The sequence below is a fragment of the Anoplolepis gracilipes genome, chromosome 7 (assembly GCF_047496725.1).
Source record: "Anoplolepis gracilipes chromosome 7, ASM4749672v1, whole genome shotgun sequence".
In the NCBI taxonomy this organism is placed as follows: Eukaryota; Metazoa; Arthropoda; class Insecta; order Hymenoptera; family Formicidae; genus Anoplolepis; species Anoplolepis gracilipes.
Genome location: NC_132976.1, coordinates 8,284,154 through 8,296,854, shown reverse-complemented (window position 1 = coordinate 8,296,854; position 12,701 = coordinate 8,284,154). Strand labels below are relative to the sequence as shown.

Here is a 12,701-nt window from a genome sequence, read left to right as displayed (position 1 = left end):
TAAATTCCATGGTCCTCTTTCACCCACTGCGAGACGATTCGAGAAGCTCTTTTCCACGTACCACGCCCTCGGCTCTGCCTCCCAAGTAGTTGTAAACGAAGCACGCAATATCGTGCCCACGGCTGCGTACGAGCCGACTTCACATAAATCCGTGAAAGTAAGGAGGGGTAAGAGGGGGATTCAACCTGAAATCGTGGAAAAGATGAGAAAGGGAAGAGACGGGCAAAGGGCCTCAAAATTTGCCTAATTGGACAGTAAGATTTTTTTTTTTTTTATTGAGAAGCAACATCCCTTCGAAAAAAAACTCACGTGGAATTTACAAGTATCCACCGATTTCCTTTAGCTTTTAGATATTAAAAATTTACGGTTCTTAAATACGTTCTTTTGCTCTACGCGGAGTGCGCACAGAACTCCCTCCATTATATCCTATTATTAGTGGATCGATCTCATCGAGAGAATTTTGTGGCGTGCATGTGTATCCCTTACAGATGTGCCTCTTTTTATCGCTTACAGACTTTTACTTTTTCCTTCGAAACCAGGGGTAATTCAATTTGCGGTGATCCGGCATGATTAAACGGAACGCCTCCCTTTCATATCCGCAGTCAATTGTGAACACGCGCGTATACTAAAGATGATTAAAGACCGAGAAAAATAATCTTCGTCAAATATGCAATCAGCCTCTCTTTCTCTTTTGACACACCTTGCATACAACTATATATTATATTATAATATATACAACCACATTTATCATAAAAATGCATCTTAATTGTATTGTATCGTATAATATTTTATACAGTCAATTACTTCGACATTTTACATTTTTATAAATGATCAGACCATCTCGATACGTTGACAAATCTACAATTTTTCTCTTTTATTCATAGTCACGAAAGACATATTTGCGAGGATAAAAAAGAAAAAAAGATTCTCTCTCGATCGTCCCTAACCGTCGACATGTTTGCGCGGAAATAACCGACTGACAGATTGAAGGTGAAAAATGCGAGCGGAGGAGCAAATCGAGCAGCAAGGAACGACGAAGGAAGACGCGGAGGTGTTGGTTAACCAGTGAAATAATTTACCGTGGAAACCGGGCGTCTTTTCTTTTTATTTTTTACTTGCTGTGCGCAGAGAAACGTCGTCGAGGAGCGAGTATAAAAGCAATTCGAGTATTAAGAGAGATAATCGAAAGGATGCTCAAAAAAATTTTAATTCAAAGATTGTCAACATTCTTACAGGATACTATTAGATTAGAACGATCTCGAATAAGATAAGCGTAATGAAAAGATGGAATTTTATCTTGCAAAGATTGTTCATCAATCTCTTCCTATGAAATGTCTTTCGATCCATTAAGATTTTTTTTTACATTATTTTTATTCGTTAGATTTTTAATTTAAATTTTACGCCGATTCTTATTATCGTGTTAATTTTATTACCAATTATTCTGGATTAATTGAAGAGAAATTAATTATATTTATCATATATCTTCTCTGCATAATTTAATCATTTTAATTTTAAATAACAATAAAAAAATTTGATTCACTCACTAGTGCAGTAAAAATATTATTCTTATATAATTTCACCTATGAATAACGAGAAATTTCCGTCAAAATATGCGTGTCATTGCAACAAAATGCAAAATCTATATGTGCAAATTCCATAACCATAAATCATTATTTCTGCTTTGATATCCGTCGTTTTTTTTCGTATTTTTCAAGGAAATCCGGTTTTGAATTGTGCTTCAATATCCACTCCACATGCTACTATTCGTTCGATTCTCACTACATTTCTCGAAGGCAGCATGCAACTTCTTTTGATACTTGGCAAACGAGACTCTGCCAAACACATCACCGTCATATCGCGCGATACGAGCGTCGTGAACGTTAGTTTCAATATCGGAATTGTCAGTCGGCTTTTTCTCGTACTAGCTTCTCGAGGAGACCGTCGTTACTCCTTGCACACACATATAAGAACGTTTCTCTAACATTCTTCTATAAAAGTGAGCCGACATAGCCGCGTGACGGTTTCGTGCGATGCGTGAGGAGGCAGCTGTGCGCGAGGTAAATTTTACATCAGCGTGATTCCGAGAACATTGATCCAACATTAAACATATCGAACACGGCTGCTTTTAGTAGATTCAGACGCTAGAATTGTGCGAAGTTTGACAGTGAACTGACAGTGAGGCTCTACGATACATTATTCACGCCTATCCGGATTGCCTGACTGGAAAATTTCCGAATAGTCTGATTGGGATGGTCTGAAGGCAAACGATGCTAAATCGTGGTGCTAACTAATGACATTAAATATTCCAGCTAATTATACATGACATTACTTATAATTTTGTTGCGTTGACAAATCGAATATTCTTTATTATTACTTTATCAAGACGAGTTTAAAAAGACAAGATAACTAATACATACATCTTGCAGGATGTGACAAATTTATATTTTCGTCATAAAAGTTATACATTCGAATGCAGCATAATTCGCAAAATTATTTCTGAAAGATAGATTACACACGCACACACACACACACACACACACACACACACACACACACATATATATATATATATCTTATATAATGATTACATGTATGCATATATTTCTCCATTATTGAAAAAATATTTAAATAATTTAAAGTTTAAGTTTTAACATAGAAAGTATTTTTAGTAACAAAATATTTCAGACACCTTAGTCAGTCGTAAATATTATTTGTGTACAAGATCTCATTAATATGATATTATTAAACACTAAATAGGATTTCTATATACTCCGTGAGAATATCTGAAATTTTATTTACAATTAGTTATTTATCAATCTTTGACGAATGTAAAAGTTAGTCAAAACTAATAGGTATTATTACGAAAAACAGCATAATTACTATGAGATATTGTAAGTAACTAAAATAATTATGCCTAACAGCACGTTTTGATATTCTGTTAGTTGAACAGTATTATATGTTAATTTATTATAACAATTATAAAATTTATAAAGATAAAATCGTGTAAAATCTGAACCTAGGAAAGAGTTTATTGTCAAATCGTAAATGTTATCAAATTGAAATAGCTTGTAATAGTCGTAGCATTTTAAAAGTGAATTTTAAAATTTAATTGGGCAAAGTGTGAAAACAACATCTTTGGAAGACGGGAATGGTATTCATCAGAGAGATTCAATTTCATTTAATGAGAAGAACAGAGATGTTTAGATTTGTAGACAACCATGCGAGAAAGTTTCGCGTCGGTTTCACAAACGAGAGAAAAACAGCTTTGCACTGGGAGGTCCATGGAGATTTTATCGTCTAACTATTGGGCGGTTACACAGCGTGCACGAAATCGAGGTAATTTACTATATATATATATATATATATATATATGTATGTATATACTAGGTTATGAAGATATATCTGAGATTTTGACCAAGCAAATGATTCAGAATAAAAAGTGACACGTTATAAATCTTTGTAAAAAAAGCAAAATTTTTTCCTAAAGTCGCTCATATTTATTCAAATAAAATTTGACAAAACATGAGATGTTATTCATAAAAATAACGCTCAGACAGTTTAGAATTTCATATTTGTAATTCCAATTTTTTCTACTTCTGTCGGTAATAAAGTCATTGCATGGGATATTATAAAAAAAAATGAGATAAAAGTTTCAAAAATACATGTGATTAATCAACACCATATAATGATATTAGAAATGTAATACTTAATTAAAAAAAAATTATAGTTTTTGATGTAGATAGATAATTGATATTTTGGTTGTAGCTTTTGATATTTTTTTCATCAATTTATGATATCCAACTTAATAAAAACTTGTAATTATGTTTCGCTTTTTTTGGACATATCAATGAAATTGGAAAAAACAAATTATTATAAATAAAATTAGTAAATTACTGTAACTGCTTTTTATATAAAGTTAAAGTAAAAATAAATTCATATATAATTCAATAAGAGATCTACTTTACATGAATTGTGAAATCAAATAGATCGACATATATCGAATAATAGAAATTATTATAATACTTTAAAAATATTTCAAATTAAATTAATACGACTCTATATTCAAAGTTAAAAAAATATTTCGCTTACTTCTAATAGTCAAGTATGAAATAGAATATAGGATGATATTGGAAATTTTCTTGTGCAATTCATATTAAATGCATATTAAATGTGCATATTAATGAATTTTACTTTGCTCTTGCTACTTTTAACTTAAAGAGATTTTCTATAAAGTACACTTTGTTAAACTTTTTTTGAATTTGACCTAGCAAGATTAAGTAAAGCCATCTTATCGCCGTTATTCTTTCGTAATAAATATTCTTATCGTTTTTCGATTAAACGTTCGTGTTACATTTGGTTCTTCGTGGATGATTTCTCGATTGTACGAAGTCTAAACAGACTGTCGTGTTTATGGGCTATCGAAAGCTTGACTCATAACTTCACGAGATTCAGCAAAGCGAAGTATGATTTATGAGGACGCTCGTAGTCATCGCCATAGAATCAAACTTCGTCGCACAGAGCACAACATACATGTAACATTCCGATTTTTATCGTGATTGTCAATCTTGTCTTTTTTCCTCTCAAATCAAACGGTACGAATAAGGAATTTTGAGTTAGATTTAAATTATATTTTAGGTACATAAATTAGACTCTTTTTTTTTACAAGTTTCTAAGATATTTATTAATTATTGGGGTTTTAAAAATGATTAATAATTTAAAAAATTTAGCTATTGTTAAAAGTTATTACTAATAAAATTGCGAGTAATAAATGGTAGAGAGTCGAACACAAACAGGATTTTACATTTTAAAATTTAGCATACAATACAGGTAAAAGAGCTAGGTTCTTTTTTACTCAAACATCGTATTTGAATATATGTATATATTTACGAATACAACGTAAGAGTAACATACCTGGCATAGAAAAATATATATGAGTTTCAAGAGAATACATTCTATATACATGAGGATAATAACTTATGTCGCATAATAACGATAACGTCAAAACGAAATGTAATACGGAAGCTTGTAATACAAAAGAGAATGATCATGATAACTTATCATATCCACTTTATCTGAAGCATCGGGAAACGTTACGCACATGAATGCATATATATTATGCATGTATGGAAACCGACTACATCTTTCACGAAGATGGTTTGATCGACTCGTAACCGCCACTTTTGTCGAGACTCCTGAATAATATACTGTGTTAGGGTTCTGAAGTGCTTCTTATCCTCTCCAGCTAGTTCAATATCGACGAACCCGCTTTTAAGCGACAATCTTGCGAAAAGTCCTTCCGAAAAATCTTTACAAAGTGTCATAACGATTTCCACGGTTGTCGATCCATGGCGATAGACTTATGTTGACTTGAGAACTTTGTTCATCCGGCAGAAGTGTTTCTCGATGCTTCGTCGACAAAATATCATCGACAAATCATTGTAATTGAAACTATTTATTGATTTATATAATTTCATATTATTTTATAAGGATAAAGAAAAAGAGAAAGAGAGTAAGCGATAAAATAAAACAATAAAAATAAAGTATTTCAAAATAGAGGCTATGAAGTAAGTGTAGATAGATTTAATGTTAACGCCATCATAAATAATCTTTTTGGAAAAATAACGAGAGTAAAACAAAAGAATATTTTTATTTTTTACATTTATAGATCAAGTAAATATAATTAAATCATTATATATCATGAATCTATGAAAGAGAGCAAATATATCAATTTCATATGTATATGAAAATTAATATGAGAATAAAACAATAAGCATGCGCGTGCCATTTATATTATCTCATACACGATTCTGGAGACAATGTGTTCAATGATGATGTACCTTTTGTATACATATACCGGTGCTGTGCATTAAATCAGTTTATTCCAAATAAGTCCGGAGAAATGCATCGGTGGTATACGACAGGATCGTTTTTCACTATGCTCCAGTCGATTCTCATAACAGCGTAAAAGCGTTGATTCTAACAAACAGATGCACACACAAGCGACTTTATATGATTGCGTTATATATTAAAATGTATTGTGAATAAGCTACTTATTCACAAAGTGCAGTATTGTACACTATCATCGGACACGGAAGATTAAGGCATTGCCGGCTTTGATTTATTTCTCATACGGCTTGTGCTTGTGCTGTTTTTCAACTGTATCTGTGATTGTGCCTGCGAGCATATTTTTTATTATTATGCAAGTTGCATTGATAAATTAATAATTAGCTGTAATTAACTGTCATTGTTATAAACTCGCGAATGTATATCGTGTTTAATTCTTTCATATTTTCCAAGATTTTCTAAAAACATATTTTTCCGGATCCCTTGTGTGTGTACTCGTGTGTACAATATATTCGCATGAATACGCACGGTAATATCCATAAAAGCGCTCATTGAATTTAAGAGTTTGTGTAGAAAAATTCATTTAATTGGGACAAATATGTATCATAGTTCCATACGATAAATGCTTTATTAATATAATTAATTGAAACAAATAGCACGATTTTTATAACCGAAATTGAAATAATAAATAAATGACGCTGATAGCGTATATTTTCGTAAATAATGAAAAATATATTTGTCACTTTTTTCTATAATAAACATAAAGGAATTATAATTTTTTAGCAACAAAATGGCAAAATTTACAAATGGAACAGTATTATGTATAATTGGCTACGATTATTTATATTGAAAATATATAACATATGTATGTAAGAGCATGCTATATTTATACATACATAAAAATACCAGAAAATCTTTCTTAAAAATCGAATAATTACAACGAAAGTTAAACAGTTTGTAAAAATTTAAATAATGCAAGAATATTTTTTAATGAACTTTAATTGCGTTCTTAAATATTAATTTAAATTAAAAGAATTTAATATATTAAATATATTAAATAAATTATATTTTCTTTAAACATCTGGATATTTGCCATTTTCTCACTATTGTCTTACGTTTTTCTTCTTCACGAATAAATACACAGTGCTACTTGTACTCAGATTAGGCGGAGTAAATGTAGGCGGAGGTTCTAATCTGAAAACATGACGGTCCTTTTAGTGCAACTTCTTAATACGTTGCCACGTGTCTTCGAGTTGCTTTTGTACGATTACGTACAGATGCGATTCCAGCTGAAAATTAATTTTATTGACACCACGACGCAAAGTACAAACCCGTGTTCTTCTTCCTGTAAATAGAAGTACATTTCTCTCCTTTCGTCTTTGTGCAGTGACGCCAAAAGAAATTCCTCGATAACCGATAGATGAGGCAATTGTACATTCATTTTTCTCAGTTGATCTCAAGAGCTGATTTGTAAGGAGATAAATATATACCGCAAAGAGAACTAAGCGTGTACTTTTTCATTTGAAAAGTCTAATCAGTCTCTTTATAGATATTCCATTCATTAATCAGGATTAAAGATTGTCACGTCAAACGATCAATTTTAATTGCGATGTTGAAACGTATCTTATAATGCTATGCAATTCAGCACTAATTGCTAGACCATAAATCGTGCTCGCATGTAAATTACAATGCATCGTTAAACTGAACAATTCACGTAACATCACGAATATCACGCATAATACTGCGATACATATATAAGAGATGCATAAAGAATAGTTAGGTTACGCAGAGAGAACGCGTGTAAAATTATTTTATTTTGTAATATAAATGTGTTAGATTTGAATTATGGATATTTTTAGAACTTTTAGAATTTTTAGTAAAATGCATCTTCTCTCTTTCTTTTTGAAAATATTAAAAATTACATGATAGTGCATATATAACAATGTTATCTAAATTTTACATTTTTAAGCAGGCTTTTAACTAGTTAACGTTTTTTTTTTTCTGTCGTGCATTCGCTGCAAATTTCTTTAATCGAATTTATAAATTTTTTGACGCGATTCATCATCGTATAAACATATTACACGCGTGACGTTACACCATCGCACTTGTTTCACGTCATATGTTTCCATTAACTTGCTTCGTCAAGAGTGAATGGACGGGAATCAGGGAGAAATTTGTATCCTCGATGGTGTGCCGCTTTAGTCGCATTATCGAGGCCGACGCGTGCACTGCACGCTAGTTTATGATAGTTTCGATCCTAAAGGGATAGTCCGCGTCGAACTTTGGTCGAGCACAAGCGAGGCCAAGTTAATTACTGGAATTAATGTGGTCCGACGGCGTTAATCCGCGCACGGCACGCGAGCCAATCAAGAGGTCAGATAAGAATTAAACGGCATCGAGCCGACGCCTCGTTAGCCGTCCCGTGTTGGACATAAATTTCACCCTAAGCCCAGTTCACATTCGATCGAGTTCACACCAATAGATGAGGATTTCGCGTTCGCGATCGCTTTTCTGTTACAAGTTAGATATGCGTTTCTGGGCACGTGCTATTTTACGCTTATACGTCTACAGTGTATTCATGTTATAGGATTGTTCGAATTGAGCATCTGCCTTTTGAATTTTTTGAGGAAGAAATGACTAAATTAAAATGATATCTGTGTCAATCGATGATACTGCTTTTTTAATTGTTTTTCTATGATAGTTTTCTCATTAATTTCCGAGATATTGATTTAACGTCAGTGTTTAATTTTTAGTACTTTTTCCATTTATATTCCTTACTATAATTAATTTTGTAAAAATGCCTGCTTGAATAAATGTTAATTTATTAGTTTTAATATTTTTATATGTATTATATAAAATTGATTACATAAAACATTGAAACAAGAATTCTTTGGAGTTTCTGCATTCTACGTGAGCTCATATCGAATAACTATATGGACCGTTAAATGGTATCAGTACTTAAGTATATCAATTACCGTAACTTTGATCGTTGTGATTAATCCGTTCGACCGCCTTACGCCCGATCACTATAATTTTCTCGCTGTCAGGGCTACAAGAGAACGTTGATTGCAAAGAAGCGATACAGGTGGTCGACGGAATCGATAATTATGATTTTCCTAAGTGATAGTTAATGATATCTTAGTATTAAAATGTTTATTATGATATACAGCAATTGCATTAAAAAAATTAATTATTACTGATGATAAACATTTTATCCGTAATAATCTTTAATAATACCGTTTTTATCTCATCATGCAAATTCAGTTATTAATTACAATTATATAATACTTACATTTCAATAATTAAATTACAAATAATAATGTTATTTTTATAAAACCAGCTTATTTTACGGACTATAACTGATAATTTTTTACTCTTTTATAGCATTATCTTAGTAACTGAAATAAATCTGTGTTGAAAATGTCAGGAACTAGTAAATAATATACGAGTTTTACTGTGATGCGTTTCTTAAATTTTTCATGTGAAGCATTCGAAACCGCTTTTTAAAAATAAAATAACTCCCAATAAGAACGACCGATGAATTTTTCACACTTTTTCCGCGCGTACGAGAATAATAAATACAATTGTTAAAAATTTTAAAAAGACAAAATTATAAAAAAAAAAAAAAAAACTTTGAGCGATTGAATGATATTAGTACCATGATATTACGGTGACTTACGATCACCGATATTGCGTCTTCTTCACCATTTAATCAAACTACCTAATAACAGCTTGAAAAGCATACGTTTGTAAGCGTTAAAGGCCCATAAACAGAATACATGTGTTTCGTGATACTCTTCTTCGTACTAATCTCAATCTGTACGAGTTCATTTTCTAAGGGCCCACGAGAGACGCCGACCGTTTACATTTAATTATAGGGCGGCTCAAGTCTCCTAAATTTATCGCTAATAACGTTGCAGCGCAGACCTTAAACTCCATTCGTCGACGGAGCTTTACGGGTATACGTCGTGCATACGTCACGTGCCGACGTTAAACGAATGCGCGAATATATATTCTCGCGAGACGTGTGCGAACGACCAAATATACACATTGGCTGATTACTCTGGCGTATATTCCTTGCGTATGTTAGGCTTTAATGAAGTACACGCAGAGAGAGAAAGAGAAAGAGAAAGAAGGAGAGAGAGAGAGAGAGAGAGAGTGAGTTTGCGTAACCATAAAATATACCAACGCGCTCTCTCGTCCTCACGTTGGGAATCCCTTTGTGTGAGTCACGACGACGAAAGGAGTCGAATATTCCAAAGATGAACAGCGTGGTGCTTGACATTCAGCAACAATGCTCTTTGAACAAGGAGAAAATCTAATCGAGAAATATATTTGGTGTATAAATATTTGGAGCAATTAAGAAAATGGTTCATCTTAGATTCTCAATATAAATCTTGAGAAGGAAAAGAAATTTAATTCCATGGAGTAAAAGCTGCATGAGCTGAGCTCTTAAGGAGGCTAATATTGATTTATGTGAACAAGATTTATATAGAATAAAAATAGAATCATGATATATGCAACTTTTAATCATCACAAATTTATTAGATTTAGACGTTTGATTTTTTGTTCGAGCGATTGTAGATAAAATATTACCCCACGTAGTAGTAATAATCCAACGAGATTGAATCGTTACATGCTCTACAAGTGCTCGTGACTAATGCTTCCGCGGCAGACACGGCCGATTGTTTCGACAAAAATGTATTATGCACCAGCGACGGCGGCGGAGACCGTCGTAAAATATGAATCCCCTCCGGTTGGGAAATTTGGTTCCTGGGAACGAGCTCCGGAAACGTGCGCCTGCTGAAAAAGGGCGACGGACGTCGCGTCACGTCGGTGGGACGGGGTGGCTTGTTATAAAAGTTTCTCTCCTTGTAGCGTAATACCAGAAAGTGGATATCCGTTTTCGGGCGGCACTGCGGCCACAATTAAATTGCGCCTTCTTGCGCACTCTTTTATCCCGGCGACGGCCGACCGGATTTACTTTGTTGTTGCTCGCCATGGCTCGCGGAAACGAATTGCGTTCTCCGACGAAGGTTGCGGAGACTGCAACTGCTGCAGCTTCCGCACGGATACACGTGGGCAATCCGAACGACGTCCGGACTTGGCGATTAATATCCGTTTGATATCCTCTCTTACTGTGTCGTACAACGCATTAAACCACATCTCTCTCTCTCTCTCTCTCTCTCTCTCTCTCTCTCTCTCTCTCTCTCTCTCTCGTTGAAAATGGATGTTCTTTATTCGAACGATCAATAGCGATTATTTTTAAGGATTCGCTTTGTAGTCTCTCTTGAAGGTTAATTAAGTAGCGATACTCGATAATAATTAGCATTGTTGGACAAACAGGCAAATTTTGTCTTCTCGATTCTCTTCAACACGTGTTATTAATTATTAATACGTATTAAGCTGTCATAACCGTTTCGGCACATTCGAATAAAACTTACACAGTTTGATGCTTTTTGTTGCGATTTTGTTGCTTCAACCATTTCGGAAAAACTGATAGCTATGCTAAATTCGGCTCAAGAGTAAAGTACCCTAAATAAATTTGTTGCTTGGCGCACGCTTCTTCCCTAAAATGTTTCTAGATTTTGTTGCTCGCGAAATACGTCGATCAAAAATTGTCTTTAATCGATTATTAAGGCAAATATAAAAGACGGAATATATTAAGGTATGTGTACATAAGGTGTATATATTTATTGTGAGATATATATATATATTAATACAGGTGGGTTTGTATCGTACGTTCTTTTAGATATTTTGACAGTTCAAATTAGAATATTATATTCTTCGCAAGCAACATTTGCTTCATACTTTAACCAGCACAGCCATCGAGTTTTTGGAAATAAGTGGAGTAACAAAATCTCCAATAGAGCAACAAATTAGCACTAATTTCTATGTAGGTTTTATTCGATTGTGCCGAAGTAACTGTGCCAGCTTAATATACGTGTTATTAATTTGACTTTCTGACCTCGTGCACTATTCTAGACCATGAAACCACGGAACTTCTCATCCCTTCGGCAATCCTCGGCATACATTTTCTATGGAGACGGGATCCATTGTTATCTATTGTAAAGGCTGAAACTCTATATCTTTGCGAGGATAGGACAAATTACCGTATTGCGCACCAGTATTATTCATTGAATATGACTGAAACCGTAGTAATCGGCAATTTATCTCGAATCTTTTATAACGTTCTTACATTAATAGCGATTTTTTTACTTTCTTACAGATATGCCTGCTGGGTCTCGTCGTGAGCGACAACAGTACCGTCGGCGATCATTCGATTACAGAGGACGCCTCGGAGATCAGTAACAATCCCGTGGCCGACGTCGTAGATCAGGTAAAACGACATCTTCTTATCCTTGCTCTCTTTACCGATCGCGATCGTTTTACTCCGCGTGACATGTCGAGTTTTCGTAACCAGTTCAGAGGATAATCCCTCGTTTTCTATTGAATCGAAGACTTGAAAAATTGGCGACCATAATTTACAGGAAAGGCGTGGAAACGGGCAAACTGACTTGCCGTTCGTGCTCGATCTCACAATTCGAATGACGTGTCTGTACAAGTGTCAACCGCACATAGTAGGAGACAGGCAACGAAAAGGCGGGAAATTCGTAGAAATGCAAAATGAAAAAAAGATAGAACGAGAAGGGAAGTTGAGAGGGAAATGTTACTGAAAAAGTACCGGGGAAAATAAACATCTTTATTCACGTCGACCGCCGGCGCCGGCGGAAATGGGTCACAGAAATCGGACAACTGTGTTGTCGCGCGTTCCCAAAGCCGTGCTCTTACTTTACCTACCCAGGTAACTTTGCCGGAGTTTTATGCGATGCTTCGCAGTTTGCGAGGAATGTTTT

At 34.0% G+C, this 12,701-nt stretch overlaps 1 protein-coding gene across 4 annotated transcripts in view; it reads left to right on the top strand.

Annotated features, from left to right (window-relative positions):
* Positions 1–12,701, top strand: part of Nolo (ADAMTS-like no long nerve cord) — a 190,160-nt gene that overhangs the window by 97,090 nt on the left and 80,369 nt on the right. For all 4 annotated transcript variants that reach the window (XM_072896852.1, XM_072896850.1, XM_072896851.1 and 1 more), the window contains one exon: positions 12,074–12,184. In XM_072896852.1, the coding sequence (XP_072752953.1) occupies positions 12,074–12,184 (111 nt within the window). The remainder of the gene's footprint in view (positions 1–12,073; positions 12,185–12,701) is intronic.